The 27,399-nt window shown below is 40.6% G+C and overlaps 1 protein-coding gene across 1 annotated transcript; it reads left to right on the forward strand.

Moving 5' to 3' along the window:
* Positions 1-868: 868 nt before the first annotated feature.
* Positions 869-27,323, forward strand: LOC108704066 (protein FAM92A-like). The gene is made up of 4 exons (XM_041561197.1): positions 869-1,004; positions 3,660-3,764; positions 15,319-15,380; positions 27,017-27,323. The coding sequence occupies exons 1-4, from the start codon at positions 969-971 to the stop codon at positions 27,042-27,044; spliced, it is 231 nt and encodes a 76-aa protein (XP_041417131.1). The 5' UTR covers positions 869-968; the 3' UTR covers positions 27,045-27,323.
* Positions 27,324-27,399: the final 76 nt, after the last annotated feature.

Raw genomic sequence — 27,399 nt, forward strand, 5'->3', positions numbered from 1 at the left:
GTTAAGGAATCAGGCGGCGCTGGCAGTTAAATGATCTCTGTATAGGCAGAAGAAAATCATAGGAGAGGTAAGAATTGCCTTAGAACCTTTTTAATTAGGCTGTTTTTCTTTGACGTGAAGCTGCTGCTGAGGTAATTATTTAGATATTAATTGCTCGTTACATATCACTTGCAAGCTTCTGAAACCTAGCCAGGGCTTATTATCTCACTGAAACACTTTGCATAGAAGACTCCAACAGGTAGTTGTAAAGGCAGTCATACATGGGAAGATTTAAGCTGCCGATTTGAGCCCTTGAGACCAATTTGGCAGCTTATCTGCCCATGTATGGGGCCCTCCAATGGCCCATCTGTTAGGTGTCAGGCCGAAAACCAACCAGATCAATGAGATCGATTAGGCAGGTTTGCTTTTCCTGTCGGATCGAGGTCCCCATCTGTGTGTTGGTGTGGTCTTCGATCCGACTACCGGCATTACAATAATTATGATCCGATCATTGCTCCATGGGCTACACAATTCTGCCTGATATTTCCCACTTCTAGGTTGGCATATGGGTGAAAGATCCATTGTTTGGCAACCGCAGATTCTATAATGTATGACCAGCTCTTGTTCAGCAGCAGGTATGTCCAGTCTGTGTAAGAAAGACAACTCCCAGCTTCCCAAATTTCCCAAATCTGAATTTATTTCCTTAATAAAACAATATTAAGGGTATGCAATTACAGTGCCACTCAGGCGGCAGCACCCCCCTGGTTGCCAGAGGAGGCAAAAATGCCTGCGGGCGCTGAAAAAGGGGGGGGGCATTAGAACAAAGGCCGGGATTGCCCCTGATATTATAATTTGTTTCTGAAAATCTTGTTAATCTTGTTTGGACATAAACCCTTATAATAATTTAGTTTGGCTAAAAGACTTCTATGTTTAGTGACTTTATGTTTAACTTTTAGGTGGAGAGGCTGGAAACAAAAGTGGTAAATCTAATGAAATTATATGGAACCTTAAAAAAAGACAAAAGGGTATGTAGAGTGTCTGCCTCATTTGCAGTAGGTATTCTGGAAATGTGTCCCCTGCACATCACAATATGCTGTATATTAGGCTAGCAACATGTAAAATCCACATTCCATGTTATTTATATTTTGTCAACAGGAGATTTTTATCAGGTGTATGGGTCTTTGTACCATGTATAAATTACTTTCTCTTCTATATTCCCTTAAGGCAGAGATCAAAAAGTTCAACTCATTGAGGAACAGAGAAATAAAGGAATTGGTGAAAATAGTGCACTACAGTTACCCTTGCATTGTATGAGTCAGATGTTTCACTTAAAGGAGAAGGAAAGCTAAAATACAAATACAATTCTATATATTGCCCACAAAGTGAAGAACTACTTACAATAACCCCACCTCTATATGGCTTTCCCTTCAGCTGTATTCAAAGAGCGATGTTAAAAATATTGCAAAGTGCGTAGAATACAGAAGACATCCCTCTGACGATCAAAATCTGCTTTATCTCTGGGAAACAATCTGAAAACAACTGAACTGAAAAAAAGAGTTTGGAGGGTAAACAACCCCTTTAAGGGCCATCAAATTGTATTTTAATTACAGATGCATCGGAACTATGATTCATATAGTATATCAGTCAAAATTTGCATACATCTACACACACAAAATTTGGTGGTATACAGTCATACACGCATACTAGCTCTCAATAGGATTCAACTCCCACAGCAAAAAAAATATTTCTGTGCTGCAATGTATACACAAGTGATCTGAGATTCATTGTCCCTACATATACATTACAAGAGGTGGGCCCAACAAAAAAAACAGCGTTGTTGGGGTTACTGGGCTCACACTCCTCTAGGCATAAGTGGCACCCATCTCTTTTTCACAGTGGGATTTGCTTCCTCTGTTGTTATGCCAATGCATTTAGAATTAACACTATGATCATTTAACTTATTCTGTGTTCTGGTGCCAACCTCTTGGACTTGGCTAGACTAGAAAGTATAACTAGAAAATATAACCAGCATGTTGCAAGGGTAAAGCAACTACTATTCATATAATGTAACATGTTTGTCCCCCAGGCTAATGCTTTGATTATAACAGGGTCCAATGCAGACCCATCAGGAGAAAGGCCTGATACAATCTTCATCCCATGTGACTTTCAAAATTCTCCTATAGGTAACTGGACAATACAATATCAGTCAGACAGGCCATCATTGTGATTCAACACATGGAACAATACATTTCCCATTCAGTCTATTGTAACTAATAATCAGCTCTGTGGTTCTATATAATTTAGGCCATTCTCTGATCCACGTCAACCAGTTATGTACTGAAGCCCCCTCTGCTTAAAACACCATTGCCTTTCAAGTGAGTCCTGCCCTTCTTAATTTGATACTGCTACACAAAAATAACTATAGTTGGGCATTATGATTGTGAAATAGAAATCAGGTTACTGTCTGATTTGTGTAGGAGAGTGAGAGGCATGCTATAGCTTGTTGCTATATACATGTTACTTACCTACCTCTTGGATGTTGCTCGCAGTGGCCTCAAAGCATGTGCTTATTTATGAATTCCAGGCTTGCGGACAAGTTTTGGTTGCATAAAAACCCTAAAAAATATTGAGATTTTGGGAAATAAAAGTTCAATCCCCAAAATATTCAGTCCAGGAGATGTCACAACAGAAACAGCTGTGTGTCCTAAGGTCACGTGTATTGTTAACCTGCTTGATATGGAAATCAGCATTTCTTAATTGTAGGCTAGGGTTGTGGTTGTATATATATATATATATATATATATATATGTGTAGCCTATATACACCTAGGCTAGATATCTATGATGTTTAACTTTAACTTCTTTATAATTCTGTAAACTCTGTTTGCAATAGCAGAAAACAGGAACTAGAAACAGAACTAAAGTCCATCAAGGAACAGAGACTGTTGAGAGCATAAACTTTAGATGGCTGAGCACATACATCTTATAGATTCACCAGCAATGCATATTTGTTCCAATATCCCTCAGAGAAAGCAAACACTTTCTAATTGTGCAGCTTGTACCAGACTTCATTGACAGACTAATGTGTCACTCGTTTATTTTAATGAACTCTTATCCATCTTGGCATGGAAAATAAGGTGCCAGCTAAATTGTTTCCATGGCCTGTTAACAATGAGAAAACTTTGGAATCAGCACAAGTTGTAAATGATTTATTTTCAGAAGACACTATTTAAACTGAACACTCTATTGTTAGCTACTTGGGAGAATCTTTTTATTTCTTTTGCTGTGTATTAGTATGTTTGGGTGACCAGAATTTGTCACCTGTTCCTCTCTGTGCCTCCTCATCCTTTCATTCTCTCCTCACTGTCAGTCTACTATGTAGTGATCTGTTCCTTATCTCCCCTTTCCACCCCATCTTCCACAATTCCCTTGTGTGTGTTTCTAAGCCTTCTATGCTCTGGCAATATAAGATGTCAGTCCCCAGGCAGAAGTGCACTGCAAATAATGATCACACTTTTGTGGGGGCACCGTAAATGAGCATTACAATGGCATTCAGTAGAGCTACTGCCTGGTCTGGAAGGAGTTTCTAGGTTGTGCACATCCAATCTCATTCAATAGCCTCAAAATGAAAGTTACGTTTCAATTTTCTTTAAAAAATGTGCTTTGTCCCAAATTTTCCAGGCAGAATCCAATGTTCAGAAAGCTTCAGTTGATGCAGCACGTACCACTCAGCAGCTGGAGGAGGTCATTGATAATTTCCAGCTGCAGAAGATCAAGGACATACAGGTACTCATTCACATAATATCTTACATAAAAATATTACACTGGTTTTGCTTGTGCCATCCACCTGAACTACTGCTTCCAGTATCAGTTGGGAGGCAGTGGGCAAATGCATTCACTCTATGTAAAACATAAAATATTATATATATTAATCTGAACCAAGCCTGTGCTAGCAATTTAGTTCATAGAAAAATGCTTATTCTCATACTCTATACTATATTTACAACAGTAAGAGGGATATTATATTTAAGTGCTTTATATATAGTGAAAAAAGTCTGATGGATCTCAGCATATCCACTTTCCTTTTTGGGTTGTTGTGTTTGATATGTGAAAAATTAGAGCAACAAGTCTACAAATGTGGTAAATCCTTGTGAACCCCCCCCCCCTTGTTCCATGTGGAAAAAAGCAAAAAAAAGAGCAGTGCTCACATAGAACCATATTGGGCTGGGTCCTCTCAGCTTATTTTAATCACACAGCACCAGCAAACCAGGTAATGTTAATAACAGTCCTATTATTATTGATTAGCAACATGTGTCAACATATAGAATAGAAGTTGCCAAAGAAGTTTGATCGTTCACATTCGCCTGCCAGTGCAGTGTACAAAAATTTTTTATACCAGAGGCGCACACACTAGAATTAGTTCAATCAGAACTTAGTCAATATGGGACTATGGACTATGAACTATGGGAGACAAGGAGACTGAAGAAATACAACATACCTGGATCTTCTGGCATGTAGGCCTAAAGAATACATTACGGACCTATATCTAAATAGGTGGCACCTAAGTAAATGCCCCTATTTTCTTGCTGCCAGTGATGTGAATATTCAGCAATTTCAGGAGACTTAAATTTAAATTATATTATCTAATAATTTGTGCAATTCCACTCTCTGCAGCCAGGGACAGTGAAATGTAAACTGACAATATTTACCTACAAATATGAACACTCATAGGTACTTCCCTGATGCAGTTGTTGTTGTTATGATCTTTATTGCAACACCCTCTATGGATGACAAAACTGTATTGTGGTCAAAATAATTAAAATTCCAGCCTTTGGGGTGACTGCTCTTTGACATAGAAGTCAGCCTAATCTGTATCTCTGTACTGCAATGTACTGGTAGCTTTCTTTTAATCTTCTGTTTCACTTGTGATTCATGTTCAATATAGGTAAATGCTGCAATAAAAGATTTTTGTTTGGCATTTAGTGACGGCACCAAGTCTGTACAAGTCCAACAGCAAACTCAAAACAGACATCTTGCTTTGATTAAATACTGTTGTTACAGTTTACATATGGCTCAGTGGGTAGTATCAATCTCTCTTTACAGATAATGGGTTTGCAAATACAAATAAAACTGTATTTATTACAGAAAAGTAAAAGAGTGGATGCAACCAACCCCCTGCAGATAACTAGATAAAAAAGCTTGTTTTCTAAGTTGTCTCAGGCTAATGCCAGACCTGTGCTCTTATACACAGGCCGAGAATCCACTCCTACCACAAGAATCAGTGACTTTCTGGCCTGCACTAAGAACCATTGTGTTGGCTCAGGTGCAGGCAATGTGGAGGATTTTGGTCAAGATGCATACTTGTGTTTTAGTGCCGAAATCCTCTGGGGTGTGACTGCAACCGGGCTGAGGGGCTGATTCTCGTAGTAGGAGCAGATTCTCTGCCTCTGTATAAGTAGGATGCTGTCACTTTGCAGAGTGATTTGTCTGGAAAACTGGGCAGCAAACTGGAAAATTAGGTTCAATGTTGATAAACATGTTATACACTAAGGGGCAAATTTAATATGGGTCGAATATCAAAGTTGAAGGATTTACCGCAATTCGTTAGATCGAACGATTGAAGGAAAAATTTTAATCCATCGATCTTCCCCATAGGCTAACATTGGTGCTTGGTAGGTTTTAGGTGGCGAAGTAGGTGGTCGAAGTTTTTTTTAAAGAGACAGTACTTCGACTATCGAAAGGTCGAATAGTCAAACAATTTTTAGTTCGAAATCGTTCGATTCAAATTCGAAGTCGTAGTCGAAGGTCGAAGTAGCCAATTCGATGGTCGAAATAGCCAAAAAAAAAACTTCGAAATTCAAAGTATTTTTCATTCTAATCCTTCACTCGAGTAGTAAATGTGCCCCTAAATGGCAGTGTGTTGGGAGTTTCCTTAAATGAGAAGGATCTTGGGGTTTTTGTAGATAACAAGTTGTCTAATTCTGGGCAGTGTCATTCTGTGGCCACTAAAGCATATAAAGTTCTGTCTTGCATAAAAAAGGGCATTAACTCAAGGGATGAAAACACAATTATGCCTCTTTATAGGTCCCTGCTGAGGCCTCATCTGGAGTATGCAGTGCAGTTTTGGACTCCAGTCCTTAAGAGGGATATAAATGAGCTGGAGAGAGTGCAGAGACTAAGTGCAACTAAACTGGTTAGAGGGACGGAAGATTTAATTTATGAGGGGAGACTGTCAAGGTTGGGGTTGATTTCTCTGGAAAAAAGGCGCTTGCGAGGGGACATGATTACACTTTACAAGTACATTAGAGGACATTATAGACAAATAGCAGGGGACCTTTTTACCCATAAAGTGGATCACCGTACCAGAGGCCACCCCTTTAGACTAGAAGAAAAGAACTTTCATTTGAAGCAACGTAGGGGGTTCTTCACAGTCAGGACAGTGAGGTTGTGGAATGCACTGCCAGGAGATGTTGTGGTGGCTGATTCAGTTAATGCTTTTAAGAGTGACTTGGATGATTTTTTGGACAGACAGAATAACAAAGGCTATTGTGATACTAAACTCTATAGTTAATACAGTATATACAGTTTATGTGAAAGTATGAAAGGGTGTGTGTATGGATGCTGGGTTTCATTTGGAGGGGTTGACTTCATGGACTTTGTCTTTTTTCAACCCAATTTAACTATGTAAATATGTAACATAAATGACACGCAGAGCATTAGCCTTTTAGTATATGAACAGTAAGTAGAGTAAGTAGTGTATAGAGTATAAAATCTTTATACAATGGCTGAACAGATTGGCTTTATTACACTCTGCCCTCATCTCCCCATATACTACCTCCCCGCCCCTACACTCAGCTTAGGACAATCTATTGACCATACAGTTCAGGAACAGAGCTGAGTCACACATAAAACCATTCTTTCTAATAGCCCCTGGAATTCTTTATCAGGAAAACTTCCACTCTATCTCTGTTCCCTGAGCTCCTAAAGCATCACTTTCTAGAGGAAACATTTTGCTATTTTCCTTAACAAAACGACAATCCCCACCCCATAGTGTTCTCTCTTTCTAATAGATTGTAAGCACTTTGGGTCAGGCACTTAATCCTTCTTAATTATTATCCCTGTCTAATTTATAATAACTGTACCCCCTGGTTTACTAAATAAATAATAAATAAATAAATACAACACTTAGGGGGTTATTTATCAAAATCTGAAAAGTTCTCACTATTTTCTGAAAACTACTAATCCGCATGGACTTTTCCCCCTATTTATCAATACATTTTCACTTATTTTTCTTGTTTGTAAAAATCACTATAGAATTGTGAAAAAATCTGAATCCTATGTTTTTTTGGATTTTGCACTCAAAATTTACTTATTTTTTTGTAAAATCACCAGAAAGCTATGATTTTTTCCGGAAACCCAGCACAGCTCCGAAAATCTTCCAATTGTTAACGGGACATCTGCCATTGATTTTTACATGTCCTTGGCAGGTCTGAGTTGGAGTATTTTTTCAGACTTCTAACACCATCAGACTTTAATAAATCCCAAAAAATGCTATTTTTTTTCCTCCGAAAAATTGGATTTTCCCATTTAAAGGTCCGACCTGAAAAATTCGGAGCTTAATAAATAAACCCCGTAATTAAAATGGACTTGTTCAAATGTGGTCACCGTTTCGGTCCTGTTCCAGTGATTTGCACCAGACATTAAATTTTGTTTTCTAGCAATGAGTGCCAGCCTGTGAAAAATTATTTTGATTAAAATGACTATTGAAAGTGCTTTCAATAAAAAGTTTATACCGCAAAAAAAAAAAATGACTATTGTATCATCTCTGTACACAGGCCTTGTGGTTGCATGGCAGGTATTACTTTCAGTGGGGACTGGTTGAAAACTGGGGCATATAGAGTGCAGTACCTGTGGGAAGCAGTGATGGTTGGAGATTCAGGAACTTTGTTCCATCTGCCTTCAGGCTTCTGTGTGAAAAGAAAAGCTCTGATAAATGAGAAGACCTTCAGAAAATTAAAAAACATGCTACCGAGAATAGACTCCTTGTCATGTTACTTACCACTTTGAGATAGAGACAAGCCTGAGCCATGGGCCTGTGTTCAGTTTATTCATCTGGAACTGAGCTACCTGCTGGGTATAATTATGGCTCACACTCTAAGGGCTCTTACACATGAGCGTTCTGACCTGCGCTCCCCTGCGTTCCGTTTTTCGGCGTTCAGCCGCAGGGGAGCGCAGGAATAGACGCATGTCATTATTTCAAATGGGGCTGTACTCAGGCGCGTGTAGGTGCAAAACGCAGGAAAAATGCAGCATGTTGCGTCTGAACCTGTGAGTACAGCCCCATTTGAAATAATGACATGCGTCTATTCCTGCTCTCCCCTGCGGCTGAACACCGAAAATTGGAGCGCAGGTCAGAACGCTCATGTGTAAGAGCCCTTAGGGTGGATATGGCAGGGAAGGCTGTCAATAGAAGAATAAAGTACCCAAATGGCATTTTCTCTGCAAATATACTAAAGAGATATGTGTTTACTCAAAGATGCACCCAGGGGTTCTGCTGGCTTCTAATAAGACCCAGAGCTCAGGCTAGCAACTAGGGCTGCTTGGATCAGTCTGTACCCAGAGACCATTACACTGGCAGAAAAGTCAGCAAAGTCACTGCCAGAACTGGACCATGTAGTATTGGCCAAGGGCTCAAGGCTGTACTGATTGACATGTTGCCCTATTAACTCATTGTCTCCTGCTTGCCCTGATTTCTGGCCCTGGCAAGTGCCCTCAGCTTCCAGAATAGTTTGTAACAAGGGAACATTTAAATGTATTTGTGACACAGAAAATATTGTGCAGGTGGTAATGAAGAATGAATCCAACCCAGTTTTAGCTAATCCTGGATGGTAATGTCACACACACTAGAGAAGGTTGACACCTTTTTCTACCTATATTTTTATCTTTTTCCCATACTTTATATAACATTAGCATCAATCATTTTTACTGGCCAAATCAGTAAGGTGCCAGCCAGATGGCAACAGAAAAAGCAAACTGAAGTGAATGACTCATGGATATTTAGGCCACGCTTTGATCATAAACATTCCATAAAATCATTTTACAGTGGTTTCCATGGTTCCTATATTTACAATTAAAATCTGTGAGGAGATCACAAATATACAATGCATGCCATGAGATCTGCCAATATACTGAATCCCCTGGCAAACAAACCCTTATTTTCCCCCAATTTGGAATGGGTGTTGCACTGTGTGTCCAATATCGATATATAGTTTCCATCCACCCTCGTTAATCAAAGCTTTACCATATTCCCAGATGACAAGAGTAGAGCGTATCACTTCAGAGGGACAGGATTTAAATGACTCATTGCAAACCATGGCTGAGAGGTTTTGTGAACAGGGTTATGTAGAGGAAATAGTATCACAGGCTATCGCTAAGGTAAATAATGATGTTGTGATACCTAAAGCAGATAAAGCCAGAAAAGTCTTTGTTACTAAATATACAACCACCAGTAGGTATGTTAAACACACTATACAAAAACATTGGCACCATTTACAAACTGATGCGATCATTGGCACTGAATTTCATAAACCCCCTATGTTAGCTTTTAAAAGCTTTTAAAAAATTTGAAGGATTTACTGGTTAGGGCAGATAACAAGGCACACTACTGTGTTCCACTATCGTTGCTATGGTTGCTCTATATGTAATGTAGTATGATTCAGGGGAATTCTTTTACACCCCCCCCCCCTGAACCCTACAGTGGTTTGGGATTAAGCAAAGCTGCAAAGGATTACTTGTCAATCAACGCATGTGGTATATTTGATGATCTGCCCCTGTGGATTATATTATAGTGGTAAAACAATTCAAAAATTGAAAGACAGGTTCAGTAAACATAAGAGCGTGATAAATATTGGTAGAGAAACAACACCTCTGGTACAAAATTGTAAAGATAATCGCCATAATGTTTCATCACTGAGAAATATGGGGATTGAACAAATCACTAACACAGTTGGTGGAGTGGATAGAAATACACTTTTACTGAGGAAAGAAGCGGAGTGGATCTATCGTCTTAACACTATTACACCTCATGGTCTGAATGATTCTTTAAATTTGTCTTGCTTTTTGCAGAACAGATAGTTCTCATATTTAATAATGGTTTGCTCAACTCCTCAACACGCCATTCCAATTGGAGATTACTTTCTTTTTAAGTCCTGGGTAGGTATGATTGCCTTAAGTTGCTATAGTGATCTCGATAAAACATTGAAAGATTTACGATCCCTTTTTTCTATAGGTGACGACAGTAATGTGAGAAGTATATGGGGACAAGGACTACATCTTCATTGACATACGACATATGATGTATTATGTTAAATCATATTTTTTTATTTCGGTTTTCTTATTCTCTTGTTCTATTTTTGTATATACATTTTTTTCATAAATTATTTCTTTATTTTTGAAAAAAAAATTGAATTTTTTTCATTTATATTGTTTTTTTGTTTTTTTATGAGGTTGCATTCAATAGGAATGATAATTAGTTGAGGTGAGGAAGTCTTCTGTAGCTCATTGTGGACACTTTAAGTTTAATAAGTTTTTGATTTTACTGACCATTACCTCTATCGCCAGACTTGCCTTCGCCACCTCAGACCAGGCGAAGTGCAATAGAGTAGATAGGAGTTCCTCAAAAAAAGTTGAACATTTTTCCCCAAGTCCCAAAAAATGCTGGTGTCTTTTCCTTTTTACAGGGTGATCGGCTGAAAAAGATCGAATTTTTTTTCTGGGGTACCCTCCTTCCCCCCTATATTTGATAACATATGGCACCTAAACTAAACTGTGGGCACATGTGTAGGGCAATATAACAACTCTATATAATTTTATTAAGGTTCCCTGGCCTTGTGTAGTGTAAAGTATTTGCTGCAGCATATACGGCCATTGCAGTTTAACTGCATGCTGTATGCAAATTAGCCAACGCTAGTGTAACTTCTAACTGCTGAGCGTATTTTCGCTAGTGCAACTCCGCCAGTGTTCACTACCCTGTGCGCAACTTTGGATCTTCGTGAATTAGCGTTGTCCAGCCGAATTTACGCCTGGTGAAGTGTTGCGATGTGCGCAAACCCAGCGCTGGAGAATATTCGCCAGTTAGTGAATTTGCCCCATTAGCTCTTCTAATGCTCATGTGACCTATGGGTGGTGTTCTGACTGGAGAGATGCATCTATTGCTATACTGACCAAACTGATTTCTAACAGGTAGCACATGGTGTGTGCTTGTTTCTGAATTATACATTTAATTAATCCTGTATTTCCTTTCTTCATCAAATGTATTTTAGAGTGTACAGAGCACACTGCAGAGGCTACAGGAAGTAGAAGACAGTTATAAAGAGTCAGAAGAAGAGGAGGAGTATGATGATTATGAAGATCACAGAAGGGTAGAATATGCCATGCATGTTCATTATCATCAGTTCTTCCAAAATATTAGGGCTGAGAGCACATGCAGGGCTGGGCTAGAAGTGATGGGACAGGGACCCCTTCCCTTTTGTGTCCTAACATGTGAAGTATCATCTTAGTAACTGTAACTACACAAAATATCAGAATGGGACTTATCCCCATAGGCCCAAATTATGCAAAATTATCACATGACCATGTTGTAATTAAGGATAAAATGCAATTTTTATTAACTACCATGCCACATACTTATTAAAACCACTTAAAACATAGAAATAGCGCTGCGCTGGGTGTAGGGATCCCTGTACCCTAAAACCAATTTCTGAGGAGCTCCTATATATAGCTATGGTGGATATTCACTTATATGATGTGGCTAAACAGCCAAAATTCCACTTCAATATGTAAATGTAGGTACTTCAACTCCAATTGGTCACAGGGAAAGGAGGTAAGCCATTTGTAATCCACACCGTCCAAATCAATTACAATGTTTCACCACGATATATTGCAACTTGCTCGTTGCTATTAGACAGTTCCCATGCATCGGGTGTGGTAAGGGTCAATGCTCCATATATTGGGAGCGGAGTAAATTGGGGAGAGGTTTCTGGATGGCTCTACTTGTGGCCGAGTTAGCCGTGTAGTGCTGTATGGTCTCGATAATAATGGCCGCCCGCCGTTACCAGCGGTCACAATGCGGCCACGGCCCAAGGTGATGCAAATTGTGACAATCACCTTGCGTATTAGCCCAATAAGTCCTGCCAATCCCAGCCTCTTATTGCCCAAATAGGTTTATACAGACCGTTGTGATCACGTCTGCACCGTGCGTAACTCAACGCTCCCTTGTAGGTGTGCTTTGCTGGAGAACCCTGCGGCGCCTTCCAAGTCCCTGGTCGGGAGAGGGATCCCGTCTTACTCAGCTAGCAACGCGAAACCCCGACAGCTGTTTCGCCACCAAACGTGGCTTTGTCAAGAGGCCGAGAGCCGGACGTGACGTCGTTTTATACTTGTCGTCACATGACCAGAGTGAATTATCTTCCATGTCGTTACTTTGTTACAAGTCCCAAAGAACCCGGCCTGTCAGGCAGAGTTGCAAATGTTCCTTTCATTTTCTGCCATGATATTTCTTGTATCCTTTAGAATGTGTCCTAGATAAAATGTATCTTATGGACACTTCAATCAATAGGACAAATAGTTTGTTCAAAATAAACATCCTCAAAATCACTCTGTTACATCTAGACTACGTATGTGGCAAGGTTCAATAGAATTGAAAAGTGTGTGAGATTTTTCTTCTTATGTTCATAATAGTATGCATGTATAATTAATCAAGTTATATGAACTTAGACCAATTTTGAATGTATTAGTATAATCAACACACAACGAAAACAGCAAAAAATTATAATAAATGACAGAATTAAACCTAAACAGAAGATTAAAAAGGAGAAAAAAAGGGAAAAAAAAAAAAAAAAAAGAAAAGAGAAAAGGGGATGAAAAGAAACGTTGTTTCAATGGAACCGTAGGAGACCGTTCCTGTATATCTTCATTTGTTTATAAATGCCTGAAAATTCAATTGGCCATTGAGTCCATATTCTGACTTGTATGTATTGAGCTTAAAGATCCAACTAGTTTCCATTTGGAGTAACTTATTATCCAGGTCACCGCCCCTTATGTCGCCATGCAGGCGGTCAATACCCTGGAAATAAGACCCCCTATGTTCACCATTGTGTATGCAGTAGATATGTTTGGCAATTGATGACAATAAGTTACAATTATTTATGTCACGCATATGTTCGTAAATGCGTCTTTTCAGAGGTCTCTTCGTTTTGCCCACATATTTACTGCCACAATGGCATGTGAACAAATAAATAACATGGGTCGTGGTGCAGCTTGTATAATGATACATGTTGTACTTAGCATTCCTATTGCCAAATTCCCTCGATATTTTAATGTATTGGCATTGATCACAGGCTCCACATCTGTAGCTCCCTGGTGTTTTACAACAAGATGCTCCTGAATACTTTTGAAAGTGGCTACGAGTCAACAGGTCCCCTATACTATTGTTCCTTCTATAACCAAATAAGGGGCGGGTAGTAACCCATTTCCCTATATTCGGGTCGTTAGACAAAATATGCCAATGTTTTTGGATCACGGCACGGACTTCCTGGTCTTTCATACCATATGTTAGGATGAATCTAGTCCTATCTTCATCCTTTCGCCGCACATGTAAGGTGTCACATTGTTGGTGTTTATATAACACCTCGTCCCTGCTGCGAGACAAGGCAAATTGGTAGGCTCTACGTAAACTACGTGTTTTATATCCCCGTGCTTTAAATCTTAAATACAGTTGGTAAGCCTCCCATTTAAAATCCTCCTCTGTGGAGCAAATTCTCCGTAGTCTGAGGTACTGTCCCTTGGGGATGCCCTCTATGCATTTGGGTGGATGCATCGATTCATCTTAGTAACTGTGTATAATGTGTATTTATTGCATTGTTTCTGCACCCCCATTGTACTGTATTGCTGAAATGTACAGTGTGGTGTGTAAAAGCATTTGCTATATAAACAGAATATATTTACATATTGTGCTTATTATCCTTTCTACTGTAAGTCTGAGGAAGAATAAAACATTCCTCTTCATCACACCAAGGCATGACCACCACCAATGCAAGAAAGAAATTATTTTGCCCTGTTCACACTGTTATATTTTGCAACCTGATAATTTTTTTATCTTAAACTATAATCATTATTTTATATATTTACATATGTAGGGATGGGAAAATCTTAGACACCCTTACACTTTACAGACAGGCACATCCCTAGTAATATGGACACCTTAGTGGGTCCTTATGGGGACTTTGTGCTTATGTAACCCCTGCAGTTCACACAGTGTACACTAGTGGCACTGTGCCAGAGTATAAAAGGTTTAGGAACCATGTGCTCTGGGTCCATTGCTTTAGCCCAACCAAGCAGGCTGGAAGGGAATGGGTGATGTTGACCCTAGGCGCTTTGGCCCTAGTAATTAGACAGCTATACTCGTTTTATAGATCGCTCTAGGAGTGATAGAGAGGTTAAATAGTTGAGCAGCTCAAGGCTCCGCCGAGGAGATTAGAGGGATTAAGATCCCAGGGTATTACTGACCTAGAGTAGGGAACCTAGTGTTGAGATAGGGATGTCAGGAGTTTCCCTAGTCTGCCACTTGAAGATATCCTGAAAACCGGGCACTACCCATCACATGCTGTCAACTTACTCTCTGCTGTTTATTCCCTAGCCTGTGGGGATTCAGCCTATACGTGCTGTGAGTATATGCTTCCTTTATGCTGCTGTGTATGTTCTATACTCCATTGTGGATCAATGTACTCAATGATCTCCATGCTCTTGTTCAATAAATATTGTTCTTGGTTCAACTGTTAAAGAACTACTGGCGCCCATCATTGTGCTATCGCATCAGGTTACAGTTACACTACACCCTTTGCCTCCACCCCGCTGCGAGGGCTTACCCCTGAGAAAGAGAGCTCATCGGTGGTCTCAGCCCACCAAGGAAAGTAGAGTAAACGGCCCTAGCACAAGTCAGTTTACTATAGTGCTACACATATATTTGGTCTAATTTCTTAACATTGCGTATTGCAGTGGCTTTCTCTTACTGATGTATAAGGTGTCTCAAGACTTTCATTGTAGCTTTTGAAGGGGCCATGAAGGGGCCATGAGCTCTTCATTTTAGCACCTGATAAAATCAGTTTGTTATTGATTCATATAAATCCTAAAACCTTTACCAATTGGGCTTGCATTATACACAGGCAAATCCATATAGTTAATGGAAACTTGGTGCCTTTCACCCTTATGTGTGCACTGGTTACAGCACTGGAAAGTGATCTTTTTTTTTTTTTTTAATTTGAAATTTTTTATTGATTTTCAGATAACAAAGAAATTTCCAGTGGAGACTGGGGAGAAGAGAGAAACAGCGGTGAAGCAAGAAAGGTGAGTAGAGGTGGGGAAGGGAAGGGGTGGGGAGGGGGGGGAGTAAAGGGGATATGGCTGGCATTGACCATGAATCCAAGCTGTGCATCCTGGGGGGGGGGAGAGGATTCGATGATTGTCAGATAATCCGGTGCCGTTGGATCGACCAGTGGAAAGTTGAGGTAGTCATTGTGTGCCTCAGTTTTCAAGAACGTACTACTGGAGTGATCGGGTGTTAGTTGTTGGATGCTCCTGTTTCCATTTCTCCCATAACTTGTGTGTTGCTAGACCTTTGCCAACTTGTGCAAGGGTCGTGGCAGCATATTTTTCATGTATAAGGTTCGAATCTATTAGATGGAGTAGACATTCTATGCTAGGTACAGCCGTAGATTTCCAGTGCCGTGGTATCAGTAAGCGCGCTGCAGTGAGGATGTGAAAGGTTAGTTTTCTAGCCTCTGGGATTAGGTCGGGTATACCATGGTTTAAAAGTGCCATCGCTGGCGTGACTTTTATCGGTGTGTTGAATATCTCTGAGAGTAGGTCGTTGATTAGTTGCCAGAACGGCAATATTTTGGGACAGGTCCACCAAATATGTAGCATGTCGCCCTTCGCAGTGTTGCACCTCCAGCAAATGTCTGACTCGTTAGGGAACATCTTATGTAGCGTTGAAGGTGTTTTATACCATCTAAACAATATCTTTCTACTGTTTTCTACATGGTTTGTACATTTGGTATATTTGGAAGCTATAGTTGCTATTCGGGTCCATTGTGTTAATGGGAGATCAATGTTGAGGTCCTGTTCCCATCTTTGAATGTGTACCGGTTTGGTTGGCCCTAGGTCAGGCATAATAGCTTGGTATACTTTGGACAGTCCTTTTTGACACCCAGCATTGCTAAAACATATGCGTTCAAAGGGCGTGGGTAGTCTGGATAGGCTTTCTATGTGGGAGTTCAGGAAATGTCGAATTTGTAGATATTTGTAGAAATCGTGTTTAGGGAGATTAAATTTAGTTTGTAAAGTCTCATACGTATTCAGACCTTTATCCAGAAACAGTTGTGCTATGCTTGTAATTCCAAGTGTTTCCCAATTGGCCAGAGAGATATCAGGGATTTCCGATTCTAGCATCCTGATGGGAGAGTGTTTTGTTGGAAATGTATGAATGTGCTCAACCCTCTTCATTGAAGTCCAAATTTTTAAAGCCGTCGAAGTGGTATGGTAGAGTGAGCTGGGTTCTGTTTTGTGTAAAGGAGATTTGGACCACATTAATTGTTGCAGCGTACGTGGATGGATCTGTTCTTGTTCTATTTCTAGCCATTGTTTGCAGTTGACCTCTATAATAGTGATCTATGCTTGGAACACCAAAACCCCCTTCTTTCTGGCTTAGCTGCATTAGACTTCGCTTGATTCTAGGCTTTGTCCCTCCCCATACAAACGTATCTATAGTGTTTTGTGACTGCTGGAGAAAGGATTTTGGCACCATGATTGGGAGAGTCTACTGGAAAGTGATCTTATGTGCACATTAATACTATACTTACCTAGAAAAAGAAAAAAAGATAAAATATAAACCCCCACATTAAAAGGATACCCTGTCCCTTTAAGTAACCTCTAAGCTCTATTTGTTTTCCATGAAGTGGCACAGCAAGTTGCCCTGAGACTCTGACTCCAAGCGTCACGCTCAGTGCAAAGGGATTTCAGTGGTAGTCTCCTTTCTGTGAACCCATGCCAATGGCAGATATGCTTTGAAAAGAATATACAAGAGGGAATGAGTTTATTTTCTATAGGATGTGCAAAGTTAAACATGAACACTGTGTATATTTTTTTGGCTTACATCATCCCCTCTCATTGGGAGCAGGCGAGAAATCATATTCTACTGTGTTTATTTAAACATGTTTTGCGGTTGGAGTGAAATTCCAGTGTCTTGCAGCCTTCCCTGGAGCGGACAACTCTCAGAAGCCAAAGGACAACAATTCTATCTTGTGTTTACCGCTTTCCAAAAATGTACATAAACAGTAGGAACTGGTGGCTTTTCACAGAAAGTAACCAGATCCTGTTTACAGGTTAAATTAAAAAGCAAATCCCGGTGTGCATTACAGTAATATTTATTTGATAGTATGATGTTTGTGAATGTGTATTAGCAATAAAAACCTGAGCTGTAAACTGTGTATCGCCTTACTTCATCCCATTTCTCTGGCGAGTTTATAAAAGTGGCTTAGATTGAATAAATCCTGGGAGTTTAGGGTAAACAATTAGCAACATTAAGCACAAAGCTTTTTTTTTTTTAATTAAATCCCCTGGCCTAATGAAGGTTTGTTCCCCTCAAATCATTTTAATATTTAATTCCTCTAGTATTTATGTAATTGACATACTCTGCAACATTCCCATCATATAAGCATAAAGTCAACTTTGTTATATATTTATGGGAACATGGACTACTTGGACAGCACATGCATGAAAATGCTCAAATGTGTCCAACCTGTTACCCTAAAATCACTGGACTGTGTCTTGATCTTTAGTTGAATAATAGCTGGATGACTAGACCCTTGTTATCCCTGTGATCTCTATAAATACATATTATTCTGCAGCTTATTGTTCCGAACAGGCAACACAAAATTGGCTTTTTCTAGCAAATGGTACATCTGAACAGCCATAGCAACATCTGCTGGCTGAAGTTGATATTACGTAGTGATATAGCCGCAGATCAAATGATTTCAAGAGGCCTTGGGAGGTTATTTGCCTTGTGCTGGATTTCAGGCACTATTAAGCTGGGTACACATGGGCAGATATAGTCCCTCAGTTTGGCCACATTCACCCAAACTGATGTCTGCCTAAATTTTTATCTGGAAACACTGCATTCAAAAACTAGCAGATTTCAAATGGAGATGTTGGCAAATCGTATGCTGCATTGGAAAATGCAAAACAGAATGCTTATTCAAACAGATTGAATTGTTTGAGTAGTTTTTATCAGGGCCTGTACTCAGAGCTGGATTTACATAGCAGGCACCCGTAGGCCGGCTGCCGTTCATCTCCCCGTCTCCTCCCCTTCCTTTGTGCACGTGTGCAAATTTTCTGCATCGGGTCCAGAGTACTGGGGATTGGTGCATAGGAAATTTAAAAAAATATGGTATCTCCTGCGAATCCCCAGTGCATCCGAACCAATGCGGGTGTAGTTGGGGGGCATGCTGCCCCCCTAAAATTCTGCTGCCCTAGACCCAGGCCTTTGTGGCCATTCCTCAAATCCAGGCCTGCCTGTACTGGCAAATAAGACTCTATATAATGTTGTACAAGAGATAAGAGTGCAGTTATATTGGGCTGCAGTTAACAGTATCCCTTTAAAGGACCAGTAAGAAAGACATTTTTTTAAAATAAAATTGTTTTTACTTAATGAAAAAAAACCATCAAGGCAGTTTTACTTTAAATGCGCAAAATCTTTATTAAGAAATGACTTACCCATTCTCTGCTTGCGCTCCTCTTCAGAAATGGCAACAGAGCGGCGATCCATTGTGATGTGCTCGATTTCTCCTCCCTGGCTATCTCCTATAGAAGGAGAAATCGAGCACCGCACGATGGATCGTCGCCCTGTCGCCGTTTCTGAAGAGGAGTGCAAGCAGAGAATCAGTAAGTCATTTCTTGATAAAGACTTTAAATGTGCAAAGTTAAAACTACCTTGGTGTTTTTTTTCGTTAAGTAAAAACGAATTTTTTATGTTACTGGTTTTTTAAGTAGAGTTTGACACATTACATTGGGGAGAATTAATCTGCTATACAACATTGTATACATCTCCCCTTAAGAGGAACACAGCGCACTATATTCTGACTTTTAACCAGACCAGCCAATCCAATGGGTAGTTAGCGAGTTTTCTGTTCTATTAGTATAAGATTTGTTTTGCAGGATCCAGAGAGTACAAACATTAGTGAATTTGGAGGGACAGCCCCTTGCTAAATAGATTTGTTCCAGAGCAGCATAACTTTAATTTCTGGGTTTGTCATTTCTCCCCATATTTTACTATCCCATCCACTCTGCTCTTTCCTTCTAGCAGCACCTTTTACTGCATTTCCCACACACCTCGATTCACTTTTCTTCTGTCTTTACATACATTCTCCATCATCTGCAACCTTCACAATGATTCTTTGTTCCTAATGACCTTAACCTTGCTCTGAATCAATGAACCAAATCCGTTATTAGTTATTAGGTCATTCTTTCTTTCCTGTAGGTAAAGAATTTCTAGCATGTCAATTCTGGTTGGGATTAAGCTTTCCATTGCAATAACATGAACTGTTTGATCCTTGAAATGTTTGCAAATTTTTTTTATGTAGAGTTAACAATACTTCAGCATTTGTTTCTGAAAGTTTTACTTCATCCTATAGTTATCCAAGCTTATATATAAAGGATATTTTTCATTTTTGAAAATTTTGTAATAATTTTTTGGTTTTATGTTTTTTGTATTATGTTCCCCTGATGAAGACCTTAACAGTCGTAATGTGTAGGGCCTATGCTTTTGGGGCCATTTTTGTAATTATTTTTCTTTTGATGAAATAAAATAAATTTATTTCAGTTCAGTTGCATATCAGTAATGATCCTTTTGGCTGGATTCTTATTGCAATCTAGATTAGAAGTCAGCACTCATCCTTAGGGTATGTTAGATGAGGGTGCAAGTCTTAAGTGGCCACTTCCACCTGTTACAGCAGCAGCAGCGACGTTTCAGGCTCACAATCGCCTTTTTTCAAGCTACTGGATGCCATCCAGTAGTACTCACTTGCAGGTGAACACTTTAAAATGGAACACAGGTTAAATCGATCATCTGTACCAGCCCTAAGAAATAACTTGTGAGCTCTTCCTGTTGTTTCCTATCCAATTTAGGGTAAATGGGACAATATTGTGTGTTTTGTTGCCCCAGCAGGTGTAAGGACCAGCCGGGACTTGAACTCTTGGAACTGGTGTTTCTGCAGTGAGCCACTGGATGCTCTTGGGGCTGGTCCTGATTTTGTTATTGTTGTTCTGTATTTCTATCTGTTTCCTGTTTGTCTCCTCCCTGGTCTCTAGAGATTTCGCGAACTGTTCGCCGGCGAACTTGTTCGCGCGAACATCGGGTGTTCGCGCTCGCCGGAAGTTCGCGAACGTCGCGCGACGTTCGCCATTTTGGGTTCGCCATTGTTGGCGCTTTTTTTTGCCCTCTCACCCCAGACCAGCAGGTACATGGCAGCCAATCAGGAAGCTCTCCCCTGGACCACTCCCCTTCCCTATAAAAACCGAAGCCCTGCAGCGTTTTTTCACTCTGCCTGTGTGTGCTGAAGAGATAGTGTAGGGAGAGAGCTGCTGCCTGTTAGTGATTTCAGGGACAGTTGAAAGTTTGCTGGCTAGTCATCGTTTTGATACTGCTCTGTTATTGGAGGGACAGAAGTCTGCAGGGGTTTGAGGGACATTTAAGCTTAGGTAGCTTTGCTGGCTAGTAATCTACCTTCTACTGCAGTGCTCTGTATGTAGCTGCAGTGGGCAGCTGTCCTGCTTCTGATCTCATCTGCTGACTGCTGCAATAACAGTAGTCCTTGTAAGGACTGCTTTTATTTATTTTTTGTTGTTTTACTACTACTACTACTACTACTATAAGAGCCCAGTGCTATTAGTCTAGCAGTGTTGGGGAGTGGGACTGGTGTGCTAATCTGCTGCTCCTAGTAGTTCAGCAGCACCAACTTTAATTTTTTTTTTTAATATTCATTTTTTTTTTATTTTACTTTTTTTTATTTTACTACCGCTGTAGTAGTGTATAAGTTGACCTTTTAGGCATTATTTGCCCTGTAGGCATTATTTGCACACTGTTTTCTTCAACCCGCCATCTAGCTGTGTGACCTTGTTCACATTCTGTCTAAATATCCATAATATTACCGTCTCCAGAAAAAACACCGGAGTGACTTTTTTCAAGCAGCCATAATATATTTTACGTAATCCGTATCCACCGCTGTAGTAGTGTATACGTTGACCTTGTAGGCATTATTTGCACAGTGTTTTCTTCAACCCGCCATCTAGCTGTGTGAGCTTGTTCACATTTTGTCTAAATATTGATAATATTATCGTCTCTAGAAAAACCACTTGAGTTACTTTTTTCAAGCAGCATTCATATATTTTACGTAATCCGTATCCACCGCTGTAGTAGTGTATACGTTGACCTTGTAGGCATTATTTGCACACTGTTTTCTTCAACCCGCCATCTAGCTGTGTGACCTTGTTCACATTCTGTCTAAATATCCATAATATTACCGTCTCCAGAAAAAACACCGGAGTGACTTTTTTCAAGCAGCCATAATATATTTTACGTAATCCGTATCCACCGCTGTAGTAGTGTATACGTTGACCTTGTAGGCATTATTTGCACAGTGTTTTCTTCAACCCGCCATCTAGCTGTGTGACCTTGTTCACATTCTGTCTAAATATCCATAATATTACCGTCTCCAGAAAAAACACCGGAGTGACTTTTTTCAAGCAGCCATAATATATTTTACGTAATCCGTATCCACCGCTGTAGTAGTGTATACGTTGACCTTGTAGGCATTATTTGCACACTGTTTTCTTCAACCCGCCATCTAGCTGTGTGACCTTGTTCACATTCAGTCGCTGCGACCAAAAAAACTGGGCAAACAATGCCTACAAGGTCAACGTATGGCAAAAAATGACTATTTTCAGCATTTATATGGCATATTTTTTCTGGCAACTGTGCTTCAGTGGCTGCAACCAAAAAAACTGGGCAAACAATGTCTACAAGGTCAACGTATGGCGAAAAATGACTATTTTCAGCATTTATATGGCATATTTTTTATGGCAACTGTGCTTCAGTGGCTGCGTCCAAAAAAACTGGGCAAACAATGCCTACAAGGTCAACGTATGGCAGTTGTTTAAAGAGAACAGTAGATTACTAGCCAGCAAAGCTACCTAAGCTAAAATGTCCCTCAAATCCCTGCAGACTTCTGTCCCTCCAATACAGAGCAGTATCAAGCAGATTACTAGCCAGCAAACTTACTATCATCTGTCCCTGAAATCACTAACAGCTCTCCCCCTACACTATCTCTTCCAAGCACACACAGGCAGATTTTTCAGATACATTTTTGCCCTTGATCCCCCTCTGGCATGCCACTGTCCAGGTCGTTGCACCCTTTAAACAACTTTAAAATCATTTTTCTGGCCAGAAATGTCTTTTCTAGATGTTAAAGTTCGCCTTCCCATTGAAGTCTATGGGGTTCGCGAACCGTTCGCGAACCGCTCGCGTTTTTGCGCAAGTTCGCGAATATGTTCGCGAACTTTTTTTCTGACGTTCGCTACATCCCTACTGGTCTCCTCATTTCTTGTTTCCCTCATATGTTTTTTATTCCAAATCACCTGCCCTTTATAAACCCTGCCCTGAGCTTTGCTCAGGGCTGAGTCATTGATTGAATTTGTCTGTTCCTGGATAATCTTTGCTCCTTGCTCCTTGTTCCTGTGATTCCTAGTTCCAGAGTTCTTGTTCCTGTGATTTTGTTTCAGCTTTCCTTGCCTGCCTGGTAAAGACTTCGTGTTGACTTTGTATTTAATTTTGACCTGTTCCTGTGTTTACCTTCAGTTCCATTAAAACCTGCAAATTCACCATGCCTGCTCCAATTGTTTATGGCTATTTCCCTGGGCTTCCATCACACCCACTACCAAGTGTGAGACTTAGGGCAGGACTACATGGCCGATTCAGCCGCGTTCCGATGCGCTGCGCAAAAAAAAAGGCGTCACGTTGGATGCGACGGAAATAAGGTAAGTAATTCAATTGTCGCATTGTGTCACAGCATTGATGCGACACGACTGTCGGATGCAGACGCTGCGCGCTGCATCTGCATTCGACAGTCGTGTCGCGTCTCATCAACAATGCAACACGATCCAACACTGCCATTACTTACCTTGTTTCCGTCGCATCCGACATGACGCCTGTGATTTTGCGCAGTGGGTCGGATCGCGGCTGAATTGACATATAGTCCTGCCCTTACTCCCGTTGCAGCGGCTTCCCGCTGTGAACGTTACAGCAGGTGCACTTGTGGGTCAGGTGATTAGCTCTCAAAAAAGCTGGGTTAATGTATTTTCAAGAAATAATAACCTGATCTATGAGTGCACCTGCAGGTACAGGCAATTCACATAGGAATGATGGGAGGGTGTGATCCCAAGCAGACATTTCTTTAAATGCTCAAAAAATATGATTTAAAATGATTAAATAAATTATACATTTATGGAAACTGGACTTTAGAAACCTCATTAGTGTCCTATTTAAACAAACAATTTTACTTTTATTCTCTGATTTGCTTTTTTGGCATAACAATAATACGGTACTTGATTTTAAGTAAGGAAGCTAGCATAAATCCATGGTGATGGCAAAACAACCCCATTTTTTTTATTTTTTTTAGTAGCCTTAGAGCATGGTGCTCCACATTACATAAATAGAATTTATTTAGAAAATCACAGGTCCAAAGCATTCTGGATAAATGATTCCATAAATTTGCATTTTTAATGTGTAGCTTTAGGATTACTTTAACAAATAATGAGGATGACACTATCTAGCATTATCCACGATTACTGCTCACAAAAATATGTAACCTCTAGAAGCAGCAGCACAGAGAAAAGTTGGAATATGGGGCTAATTTTCCTGTATGTCTGCATCTCATTCCTCTCCTTAGCCACATAGTCATCCAGACACTTACATTAGATTTCCCTAAGGAAAGAAACACAAGAAAGAACATTGAAACTGAGTCTGCAGTATTGTTTTTTTTTCAAGGCTCAAACATGCTGGCCAGTGGGATACTAATAGACATTTAAGCTCATTCTAGTAATTCTCATACTTTTGGCTTCCTCTTGTATTACATTTATTAGAATGCATCAGAAGTAAAAGTTTGTATCAAAATACATTTTCTATATAATACTTGTAAAAACAGTGTTATTCTGCTTATTTTGAAGGGCCCCTATTTGCATTCAAATCACAATCACAGAGTTGCTGTTTAGGAAATAGCGGGATATTTTCTTAATAGACTTTTTGATGTGGAAAATAGCAGCCATAAAATACTGTGAAGTTTAAAAGCAATCAATACTTTAATGTAACATGAACTGTGCACTTTCCACTGATTTATAACGGTTAGACACACTGGTCCTAATTCCAGGTGAGCTGACATCTGAAACTGTCCCTGAAAAAAACCCAATAATCATTCCATTGCCCTTATGCACAGTTCATGAACTTGCCTTGGGAATTGGATGTTATCTTCTTCTTTGGTTTTTCCCAGTCAATTAAGAACATGGAGATAGTCAGCTAGGAGAGGAGAAGATAAGGGAGATCTAGTTGCCTAGCGATAAATCGACTGTTCTTCGGTGCGACTAATCTCACTGAACTGCCTCCTGCCAGCAAGAATCTAAATCCCCGGAGGGATGGCACTCGGATCTCTTCGTTTTCTGAAGTCACTGAATCGTGAGGCAACTTTGGAAAACAAAGTGCACCGATTGCCATCCCCCGGCGATTTACATTTTAGCCAGTGGGAGGCAGTTCGCTAAATCTCCCCGAATCTGTCACTGAGCTCAGGGACCCACTCACAATATACAGTACACATAGAATATAAATGTCACAGTATAAGGCTGATTAGTAATTAATACATATAATGTCAAAAGGGGTGGGGCCGCGCCACGGACAGTTTGAAGATGGAAAAGAAAAGTTAAGTTCCAGGGGATTGGGGGCAGGCCGAGGAGTCTTTTTAAGCGTATTACAAATTTACGGGCAGCTACATTTGTAATACCGATCCCGGCCTTGGCAGGTATTTTACCGGCTAGGCAGGGAAAATACCGGGTGGGTGGCAACACTAGCGGTCAGGCTTGCGTGGAAACCTCTTGTATAGACCACCATGGGGCGCGCAGAGAAGAGAAACCAGGGAGGAGAGGGCAGGGGATCCTGGCTCCTCCTTGGTGGATACTCTTGAGGAAAAAATGGTGTGATGGCGCATTTCTGATTGAGGGGACTGAATTGTAGTTAATAAAGCTGTGACCTCTGGTCCCTTTCCATTTTTCATCCAAAAATAATGTGTCAGTCTGTTTTGTTCAATAAGATATATCATGTGACTATTCAAGGGGGCTAGGCAGAAGGCCATGGAACCTTTAGGCATCAAAAAGGCTGCAATGACTTGAATGGAGGCCTATGAGGCCTATTGTTCTCGGGCCTGATGCCGGTCACCAGGGCCGGAACTAGGGGTAGGCAGAGTAGGCACGTGCCTAGGGCGCAAAGCTGAGGGGGCGCCAGGCACGTACCTGCTCTTTCGCCTACCCCATGTCCGGTCCTGTGGCTTCCTGGCTGCCGCTGGTAATTTGCGGTAAAAGCGATTATGCGCATGAGCGTACTTTTGCGCATGCGCGCACTTTCGCTGGCACGTACTTTCGCGCTGGAGCGTACTTTCGCGCATGCGCAATTCAGCACACACTAAGCCGGCGCCGTGGCCGGCCGGGTTGCCTAGGGCGCCTGGCCGGGTTGACCCGGCTCTGCCGGTCACCATCTGGGGGAGGGGGCTAAGTATTCACCGAGCAGGCCCCCTCCCTCCCCTAACTGGCGGCAGGCGTGGATGGGAGGCTTTAGTGGGTTAAAAGTAGTAGCTAGAGCAGGGGTCGGCAGATAACATTTAATTTTCTTTGTTTTCCCTTCATCCCAAACCCCTTGTTTAAGCTGTTTTTCAAGTGGTGTATTGTTGCTGTGACGAAAGACTTGGTTGTGGAAAGAATATCAAAGTGAAGGTGATCAAGAGCAGCGGAATAGAATGCAGCATATCAGAAAGTGCCAGAGGTTGGGGCTATGCTCAGATTAGTAGACTGTGATTGTACGGTCAGGCTTGCATGGAAACCTGTTGTATAGACCACCGTGGGGCATGCAGAGAAGAGAGAAAATAGGCAGGGCAGGGTATCCAGGCTCCTCCTTGGTGGATCTGCTTGAGGAAAAAATTGTGTGGTGCTGCATTTCTGATTGAGGGGACTGAATTGCAGTTAATAAAGCTGTGACTTCTGGTCCCTTTACATTTTCCAAAAACATTGATATGTCAGTCTATTTTGTTCAATAAGGTATATCATATGGCAATTCAGGGGGTTAGGCAGAAGGCCATGGAACATTTAGGCATCGAGAGAGAGGGAAAGTTAGGGATAGGAATAGTGATAGATTAGAAACCAGTGGATTCTTAATGCTCTCTTTCAGTTAAAGGTGTAATTCACCTTGCTAAATATAGCCTCCTTTACCTTACATACATGATTTTGAATATATATGTAATGTATAAACATTAGCTTAAATACTCTACTGATGCGTAGGAGTGTATATTGTCCCTAGGCACCAGACCTTTGTGTGCCCATAACAGAAAACCCCCCCACATCTGGTGCTGGATTTAATGGGTAAATATCTGGCAGCAGGGGAAGTGTTTTTTTTTTTGTTTTGTTTTTTGAAACTTTGATTTACCATGCAGGTATCGGAGGGCCATCTCATAAAAGCTGCTGCCCTAGGCTCGCGCCCTTCAGTGCCTATATGGTAAATACGCTTCTGCTAATGTATTCAGACTCCTAGAATTTTTTTTTATGTGAGTACCTACTCACAGAGTGGGTCACTGACCCCTTTACCCACTGACACCTTCATTTCTGCTTTCCCATCTCAGTAGGCTGCAGAGCTTCAGGAACCTATAGACATGCGTCAGCTAGTGTGACATCACTTCACTGCAGATTTTTGGTTGGTTGCTTCTACAAGACAGACTACAAGGCGGTGGGCTAAGACATGTGACCTACTGCTCTGAAAAAAATCAACCTTTCTGTATCAGTGTTATCAACAAGCTAGGAATTTTATGCTCTGTTAATATTGGTAGTGGTTTAACTGTTGCTGAAATCAATCACACATATTTACATATATACACATTTTGGAAACAGAAAGAGGGACAAAAAGATTTGCCACTTTTAGCACCCATTTTTGTGGCCGCATCCCCTAATTACCATGTTACATTTTACACATTTGGCAGGTTATGAAAGTTTGGACACATTTGTGTGT

The sequence above is a fragment of the Xenopus laevis genome, chromosome 4S (assembly GCF_017654675.1).
Source record: "Xenopus laevis strain J_2021 chromosome 4S, Xenopus_laevis_v10.1, whole genome shotgun sequence".
NCBI classification, from domain to species: Eukaryota; Metazoa; Chordata; class Amphibia; order Anura; family Pipidae; genus Xenopus; species Xenopus laevis.

What these genes read in the sequence shown, in the direction of transcription:
- LOC108704066 (XM_041561197.1), top strand. Translation starts at nt 969, where the DNA reads ATGAAATTATATGGAACCTTAAAAAAAGACAAAAGG. An exon ending in CCTTAAAAAAAGACAAAAGG is followed by an intron (nt 1,005 to 3,659) that starts GTATGTAGAGTG and finishes CAAATTTTCCAG; the next exon opens with GCAGAATCCAATGTTCAGAA. An exon ending in ACAGCGGTGAAGCAAGAAAG is followed by an intron (nt 15,381 to 27,016) that starts GTGAGTAGAGGT and finishes TTCCCATCTCAG; the next exon opens with TAGGCTGCAGAGCTTCAGGA.